The 9,688-nt window shown below is 24.0% G+C and overlaps 1 protein-coding gene across 1 annotated transcript; it reads right to left on the reverse strand.

Annotated features, from left to right (window-relative positions):
* Nucleotides 1-3,012: 3,012 nt before the first annotated feature.
* Nucleotides 3,013-9,000, reverse strand: LOC101497879 (gamma-glutamyl peptidase 5-like). Its single transcript, XM_004485559.4, has 4 exons — nucleotides 8,597-9,000; nucleotides 4,439-4,582; nucleotides 4,189-4,356; nucleotides 3,013-3,579 (listed from the first exon to the last, which is right to left on the reverse strand). Exons 1-4 carry the CDS (start codon nucleotides 8,915-8,917, stop codon nucleotides 3,478-3,480), a joined length of 735 nt encoding a protein of 244 aa, XP_004485616.1. The 5' UTR covers nucleotides 8,918-9,000; the 3' UTR covers nucleotides 3,013-3,477.
* Between the last annotated feature and the right edge of the window lie 688 nt (nucleotides 9,001-9,688).

A 9,688-nucleotide genomic window follows, 5' to 3' on the forward strand; every position in this document is an offset into this window, starting at 1 on the left:
GAGTGTGAGAAACTCTATTCCTAGTATATATGATTATTCCTTCGAATGTTATCACTTTAGTTAATAAAAAAAATTATCAAAATGACTGTGATTCACAATTTTAATTACAAATTTATATTTTTTTTTATTTATCATCACTATATTTATAATTTATAAAATATTGTTATATTTTATATTAATAATAATAAATAATTATAAATAATTAAGATAAATAATTTAATAAAATTATTTATATATTTTTTTAAATTATTGTATTTTTTAATATACGTATAAAAAATTTATACTATATTTATGACAATACTAGTATTATGTTTATGAGGCCGCGTCCCAATATTATGCTTCACACCATACGTCTCAACACTCTCTACGTAAACTACAATTTTTTTATAAATCAAAAATTTCATTTTACTTCCAAATGAGTTACATTAATTATATTTAAAATAAAATTTTAACTTTTAACATACATGATATTTTTTTTAAAAAAAAAAATTCAAAATATTTATGGTGTTTCAAATACAATGAAAATTCACTTTCTTCTCTCGCTATTTTACTGTCAGATGAAAAAAAAATTAAGATTTTTGTGAAATTGAAGATTTGATTAACAAAATTTGCAATAATAACCATGGCATTTTCAAATTAAAATTCTCTATATTTTCAATGTACTTAATTAAACAATTTATTAAATCTATAACTATATATCAAATATATGTCTACCTTTTATAAACTTTTGTTGAAAGAATTCTTAGCAAACTCAAATAATATATACAAAGTCTATTAATGGAATGAGACAAAGAAATGAATACAATTGATTGATTGACAAAAACTTATACAATGATACTTTTTAGATGATATCTAACACAAACGACTACAAAAATATGAAAGAGATAATAAAAATTAAGTGATATTAAAGAGACAGAGTATAAAATTGAAGTTTAGATCAAACACTTTTACCTCATTTTTTTTGCCATTACCTATATTCTTTTTGGTTATTTAACTTGAATACTTTTAATTTTTATTAATATATATATATATATATATATATATATATATATATATAACAAGATTAATAAATATACTATGACAATGTATATTTATTTTCTATAAATAAGTATAACTTGTTTTTTGATTTTTTTATAAAGAATGTATATATTTTTTATTTATTTTTTGTGCAACTTTTTGGTGCTCTTTTTAAATTTGAAAATTGAATAGAAAATGAAGGTTTAGTATTATGATATCCATATAATTATTAGGGAAAAAAGTATATGGTAATTTTTTTTGACAAAAGGTAAGCAAAATAAATTAAGTATTGGTCCATCAAATATCGAAACTATTATTTGATATTTTTTTTAACTTAAAATGTTACAAAATTTGATCAAATAAATAATAAAAAGAAAATCAATTTTGAGTACTAGACAAATAAACCGTGTATTTTTCTATTACTACTTTTAATTCAATAAGTTTTCATACATGTGATTAAATAGTTTAATTATAAAATTCTACAAACCCCATGATAAAATTCTCTTGTTAATTGATTTCGGTGACTCTATTTTCAATTGGTTGCTATTTGCAAACTCTACGACTCTTCTCACTTTAAAACAATTAGGTTTCATTTTGTTGTTGTTGGAAACTATCAAATTCATTTGACTTTGTATGATACTCTCAAATAGATATTGGAAATTATAAATATTTAAAAAATATTTTTTAATCTATCAAATATTACTCGTATTTGTGATTCTATCGATGACTATTTTTCAGCATTATTTAACCTACAAAATTGATAATAATAATTTTAGATACTAAATTATTAGTAAATAGTAAAATATAAAAGTCAATGTTATACTTTTTTTTCCATTATAATTAACATGTTTATATATACTTTAATAATACATATTTGATATAAAGAAACATATAATTAAGTAATCTTTAACGGTGATAAATTTTTTTGAAATATCACAGACTTATTTGAGACTATCCTTCAAAAATAGATTAACAAATTTGATGATTGCCTCAACCTTTTCTCTTTAGTTCTCACCATATATGATCTCTTTGCCATAAAATTTACTTCTATATAAAAGTTTCTCAAGGAGTGTAGTTGACAACTTCTATGTATTTTTTGATTGACAATTTTTATAGCTGAACTCACTTCACAAAACATGTTTGTGAGAAGCTAGGATTTATTTGATTGGATTAGACAGTCTTCAAATTACTTATTGGAGAGTTGAGAGAAGCACTAGCTAAGCATGAAAGTATATATTCTTTTTTTTTTTGCTAAAGGATAAGATCATATCAGAAAATATATACATATGTGTATTTTACTTAGTGCTGCTTTCTTTTTCTTCTAATCAATAATATGCATTGATTGTAACAAAAAAAAAAAATATAGTAACCGGAAAATTGATTTTTTGTCTTCATTTTTCTATTATTGGTTTTACTAGATGTCATCATCTCCATTTTTCCTTATTTATTTAGGTCAATTATTTAGGTCAATTAGAAAAACATAAAGAATTTGAAAAAATTGATTTCACTGTCAAGTGAGTTCTACTATCAATGAATTTTTTAATATTTTTTAATTTTTGTGTGTATGTAGAAATATAGAAGATAATCTCTCTATTCTAACATTTTGTCCCTAAAAAAAATTAAAAATTATTTGACACTTTTCACTTGTTTGTTTTTCATCCCCTTATTATTTTGATTCCTTCTTGTTGTTCAACCAAGTCTTTATATATGAATATTTTTTAATCTCATATTAAATGTCTCATTCAAAATATTTTTCTTTCTCATCTCATTTATTATATTAATTATCAATAAAAAATAATAATATCTTTATATTAATCTACTTTTATTTATTGTATCTAACATGTCTTACTACATCATTAACTATTTTATTTATTAAGAGTACTTCAATAAATAAAGTTGATTTTATCATAAAAGTCTATACATTCAAACATTTTATTAAGAAGTCTCCATAATTCAAATTAGTCACATAATATAAATTAGTCACATAATATGACATTGAGGTTGTAACTATCATGTCTTTTTATTTATTTATTTATTATAAGCAAAGTTTATTGAAATAAATACAAGTGTACTCAAAATTCATTACAACTAATGGATGTTTCAAACCCATATACAAAAGAGAATCGTACACTTTGGAGGCATGATAAAAGATTTGTCCACCAATATGTTTTTTTTAATTTCCACCCTCTCAATTGATAACACAAACACCAAGACACCATTTCAACGTTGTCATTAACCACCTCTTTAAATTTGCCACTTTTCTTTTGACCATCATTCTTTTTCAACCAAGTACACCAAGCACTCACTAACAAATGTGATGTTTTTTTTCATTCTTTTCCTTTCACAAATAAGTCAAAAATTAGAAATTCTCCACATTTTTATTTCCTCAATTTAAAGGAGACCCTTCTTATTATTATCATCATGCAGAATTATTTAATTGTTGGTTACTCAATTATTGATTCATAATTGAGGTTTAAGAAAGGAGAGGCACAGTGTTTTCCATGCCTCACTGTCTGGCTCCCACAATGCTGCTTTCACCTTTACATCCGTAGCATAAGGTTCCTTCAATAACATGTCTCAATACTATTAAAATTAAATAATTAATAATTAAATAACATATCATTTATATATTATAATTTTTATTTTAATAAATTTTAATAAATATTATAGTAATTCATAAGTAAATAAATTAAATAAAATTATTGATAAAAAATCATAATATCAATATACATTATACATTTTACTGTACTTTAGAACTTATCTATAATAAATAATATAATATTATATCCTTTTCACAAAAATAATATATATCTCTATCTCATTTGAATTAAACACCTCAGTAGGACAAGACATAAAATTGTGTGAATCTACGTAGTATATATTTTGTATTTTATATCAATAATTGTGAATCATTGCAGCGCACGTGGTGAAATTCAAATGGTACTGGACCATATTATGATCCCATACCAAGAACCACATCTTCTATGGTTTTTAAAAAGTTGACAAAGACTTTCTAGATATATTATTTTATTATATAAATATTTTTATTGAAGCTTATAACTTTGATAGCGAATAGTATTTTTTAAACAAAAAAAAAAAAGGAATTAATGTAACACTAATATAATGCGGGGCATAATATTAGAGTATAATGTAGTGTATATAAATAAGTACCTGAATGAAATTACGGTGAAGAAGACGGTCAACAAAGTGAAAAAATATGTCAATGTTGAATTCAGGGTGGCCTTGGATGCCTAACATGTTATCTCCATATCTAAACATCTCAATTCCAGTTTTTTCAGACCAACCAATTACCTCAGCTTTTGCAGGCAAATCTCGAACCTGAATTAAAATTGTCATGTAAGAAATTTGAAATATTCTCTATATATTATTTTGATTATTCAAAAAGAAAAAAAATACAAACCTCGTCCCGGTGACATTCGAAGAGTGAAAGGTTTGAAGGCAATGATGAAAAAGAGGATGATGGTAAGAAATTGATGGATGTGACACCAATGTCCCAACCAGAGGCAGATCGACCCACCTTCCCTCCCAATGCACGCCCAAGTATCTATCAATACGTACAATATGCACAATATAAGATTTAAATGTATCAAGCATGTGCAATTTTACAAGTATTTTGATCCATGTCATGTAACAACAATTTCTCTTTATCCTTCTTATTTTTATAATTATCTTTTATTTTTTTAGGTTTAATTATAGTTTTGGTTCCTCTATTTTAGCTGCGAAAGTAGTTCCCTATTTTGTTTCTCCCCAGTTTTAGTCTCCCAAACAGAATTTTAGTCCAAAATTTGATAAAATATCATTTTTTAAAGTCTTACTACATCATTTATGATCATATATTTAATATACAATTATTACACATGAGATCTTGAGGCATGCTGTGACTTAAATAAATGCAAAAAAAATAAAATTTCATCAAGTTTTTTGTCAAAATTATGTTTGAGGGACCAAAACTTGAGAGAAATAAAATAGAAGAGACTACTTTCGCGATTCAGCTAAATAGAGGGACTAAAACTGTAATTAAGCCTTTTTCTTACTACATCCTTTAACTTTTAATCATTCTACTGTTGAAATAATTTATTATTTTAGAGCTATTAGATTATAAGTTTAGACCATCTCCTTTTATTTTTGTCTTTTTCACCTTCATATTAAGAGAAAAATAGAAACATATAAATAATACAAAAATAATTTTTATAACTTTACATACACATAAAAAGTTGTTTGTGTCTCTACTACTATCTTAAATTCTTAGCACGACCGAGAAAATGAAAAATTCTAAATTTTAATTACTATAATGATTGAGAAAAAAAGTCAGGGATAACATGTTTTTTTATAAATACAAGCACCAAGTCATGCATGTCTCGTCCCATATCGTTCTCATATTTTTTATATAAATAAAATCTCTTGGCTTTTCCAAGAAAAAATTATCTTAATTCAAACTTTATGTTTTTAAATAATTTAACTCTAACTTAAACTTTGACTTGGTAAAATATATAAATAATTCAACCTTGAATAGTTCTTTTTAAGTTTAGCCAGAATTACTACTGCTCAAATTACATCCATAGTCATTAATAATGTATTATTAATTATGCCTTCATTGGTCACGCAACACTTGATTATTTTTCCCCATTACACAAACTTTTCGCAATAGGGAAATCACAAATTTGCAAAATAAATAAAGAAACTGATAGTGACCGACCAAAAATCAAACAACTAGTTGACCTCAAATTGATAATCAACACAAACATTTCTATAGACAATTCTGATCCGAGGAACAATATTGATCCTTTAAACTATTTATTTATTAATAAATCAAATGTGAATATCATAGCTAGATACATAAGTTTGTTAAAATAATAAACATTAAAATTCTCATTTTATATACTTAAATCTTAATTCAACCAATAATTGATAAAATTATTAGGTTATATTTGTCTCGGATTCAAACTTAAGATATCACAGTTGTGTGAAATAATTACGATAAAATTTATCATATCTTCTAAATAAAAAATTATCATTTTATATTTTACTCATTTTAAATAAATCAAATTTATTTAATGTCATATCTCCATTCTTATCCGTAGATTTAATCAAAATAACCTTTTAAATTTAAATACATACATTAATGCACAACGTGGAAGAGAGTAGCAAACATGTTCCTTAATTAAAAAATAAAAAGTGTTCATGAAACTTAATACAATTTAAATTTATATTTTTCAAAGTAAAATGTAGAACTTTCCTAAGTCATAACTCAATCGGTATATTGTGAAGTTATGTCTAAAAAAAGATATATTGTTAGTTTTATTTTCTAATTAAAAAATTAATTGATTTTCAATGTTCAAATTTGTTTGTATATATAAAGTGAAAATAATATTATTTCTAATTAAAATAATAATAATTTATATTCAAATTCTAGGAAACATTTTTTTAAATTAATCAAACCAAACTTATTTACTAGAGACGATAATTAAGTAAACATTCCTCTACTTCTTCTCATTTCATTCAAGAGGAAAGATTTGGAGGAACTCAAGTGGGATAAATCATACTGCAGTATTAGACCTCATGTCCAAGAGGAACTTTTAACTACAAAATCAGGCTCGCTCCATCAATCGGTAAGATTTGGAATCGGTTTAATTCCATCCAAAAATAAATAGAGATAAAAAATACTCATGAGACAAAGACATATCATATAAGGAGGGAATGTGTTCAAATTACCTCTTAGAGGCTGCTAAATTATTTAATGGACAAAAGGCTATTTCTATACTTAAAAGTTTATAGTCCAATAGAAAAGAAACTCTAATGTAAAATATTCTTTAACCATCAACTTTTTTTATTAAAAGGTGAATATTTATTTGTGCGATTGATTAGTGATATGTTTGATTGATAAAAAAGTTCAAACTTCTTCCTCTTAATTCCTAATGAAATATGTCATATCATATTGTATGAGCTAGCTACGAATTACTTCTTTCTTTATTATTATATGTTCTTTAAATGTTTATGTATTAGCATCTTGTTATTTGTTTTGACATCAACTTGCTTTTGCTTTTGTATCGTATTATCATTATTAAACTCGCATTTCATCAAATTAAATATTAAATTTGATTCTAAAAATTAATTTAATATAATTTTAAAATTAGATAAATGACATATTAAACTTGTTCTTTATAAATACTTATTTTTAAGATACGAATAACATATATTAAAACACACAAATATTAATAACCCCAATCCAAGAAATACTTGTTTTGGCACAAATATAGATAAATAATATTTATGCACATTTATACAAATAAATAAAAATAAAATAATATATATTTTAAATTAATTAAATTAAGTATTTTTTAATTAAATTATATATATTTTGTAAATACCATGAAACATTATTTATTTATCCACGTGCTCAAACAATTATTTCTGTTCCAACAGGTACTCATTGGAAAAAATAAAAATCAAATGACCATTTATGGTTCTGACAGATGGCACACGTCAATTCATTTATCAACGTTGTCTTTTTTTGCAATTTGCATTAAATGAATTCAAAGGAAGAGAAAAACAAGCATACTAGTAAAATATTTTTGATACATAAACAAACATATATTTTTGTTAAACCACATATGGTATTGATAAATAATTTAATATAAAAAAATAATCTATATTTGTATTGAAAGTAATTTGTTCAATTGTGTTTGTTGACAAAGGTGTATGTATTCAATTTAAAAATTATATTTTTTTTATATAAAACTTTTATATATTGATATTAGCTCTTCTTATAGATCGTTTGGCTAAAAATAGAACCATATCCCTGTCTCTTTTTTTGGGTTCAAATGAACCATATCATTGTCTCCTTGTAAAATAAAAACGAGAGAGGGAAAAAGAATTCATAGAATTGTAAAGTAATACAACTAGTAAAATGAAAAATATGTGTTTAAACTACACCGACACACAATGCACTCGGACCACTTGTGCTAGATTCAATGGTGAATAATATGCATTTGACTTAATTAAAATGTAAAAGAATTTTTCACACATATCTAATCATTTATTAATGTAGACATTCACACATATATTTTTTTTAAATAATATTTTGATATATGACACAAAAGTGAAATGCGATCAATCTATATATACATATAAATTCTCTTACACCACTAGTGGATGATTATTAGTTAAAATCAAGATTAACCCTTTAATTTTATAGTCAATGAACCGTTCATATGAGATTATCTTGATAATATAAAAAAATTTATATTATATAATAAATCAAAATAATTGTGTATAATTTTAAAAGTAACTATATTAAGTAAATATTTCTAATGATATCATAGTTATAATTGTTTGATACTATAAAAAACTTGTATGCATAGTATATATAAATCAAGGTAAATACTCGAAAATCTATAATTTTGTTGAGCATGATATTCAACATCAAATTATTTAACACAAATTAAAATCCTCTCAATTCTTCACTATTAAAATTCTAAAAATATAAATATAATAATGTGATATTTAGTACATGTAAATATTTAGTTAAATCGATGATGTTATGTTATTAATGAGTTACCTGATGACCGAAGCAAATGCCAAGGATTTTTTTATTGAGAGAATCCAATGTATGAACAAGAGTAAGTAGTTGAAGAATCCAAGGATGATTGGCATGTGCATCATGGCAGCTTCCAGTGATTACAAAACCATCATAGAAAGGAACATCATCGTTTTCAGGAAACTCTCCACAAACAACTTTGTAAAGGTCCCATGTTTCTCCTTCCTCAGCTAACATTGTTGTGAAGAAACCATAACAACCTCCATGTCTCTTTAACAAGTACTCTGAATCTTCCCCACACATTAACAAACCATATCGCCTCTTTCTTTCTCTCTCTAACATCTCTAATAGAGACACAAATTAATTAACAAATGAAGGAAGGAAAAACATACAACACACGGTGGCGTGTTTATGGAATGAAACTACCTACTCTCTCTTTTTATACATATCTTTCAAAATATTATATCTATCAAAATGCCATCGTTTTGTTCACTTAATTACCATATTATCCTTGATTGTTTGGTATTTAATTAATAAATGTAAAAATGTTGGTTATAGAGGTCTGAATTCGAATTTAAAGTCCACTTTTTTTTATACTTAATGTGTGTAAGTTTAATCTTTAAATTATTGTATAAAATAATTTGGAAAATTTATTATTAGTGCTACAATCACTCGTGATTTATGGAATATGTATATATATATTAGATAATGAAATTGATTATGAATTTTAATTAGAATATTACGATATCTGTATTCTAATTTATTGATAAAGTAAGGGACATTTGTAATTTAAGAGACGAAAATGTATTTTATTTATTGATAAAGTATGGGACATATGTAATTCAAGAGACGAAAATGAAATAAAGAAAATTTAAAAAATTAAAATAAAATTTAAAAATAATTTAAAAAAAAAAGTATAATATAATTTGTTTTTCATGATAAAATTTTGTAATACATTTTATTTACTTATTATATATTGATGTTTTTTGTGTTGACAAAATAGTGTATTAATTAAAAAAAATCAGCGTAATATAGATTCAAATCTGTAAACCGACCTATCAACTTTTTACTATACTCTTTAAAGCCATAAGTATGCTCTTTTGGACAAATTCT

This window comes from Cicer arietinum, chromosome 1 (assembly GCF_000331145.2).
Source record: "Cicer arietinum cultivar CDC Frontier isolate Library 1 chromosome 1, Cicar.CDCFrontier_v2.0, whole genome shotgun sequence".
NCBI classification, from domain to species: Eukaryota; Viridiplantae; Streptophyta; class Magnoliopsida; order Fabales; family Fabaceae; genus Cicer; species Cicer arietinum.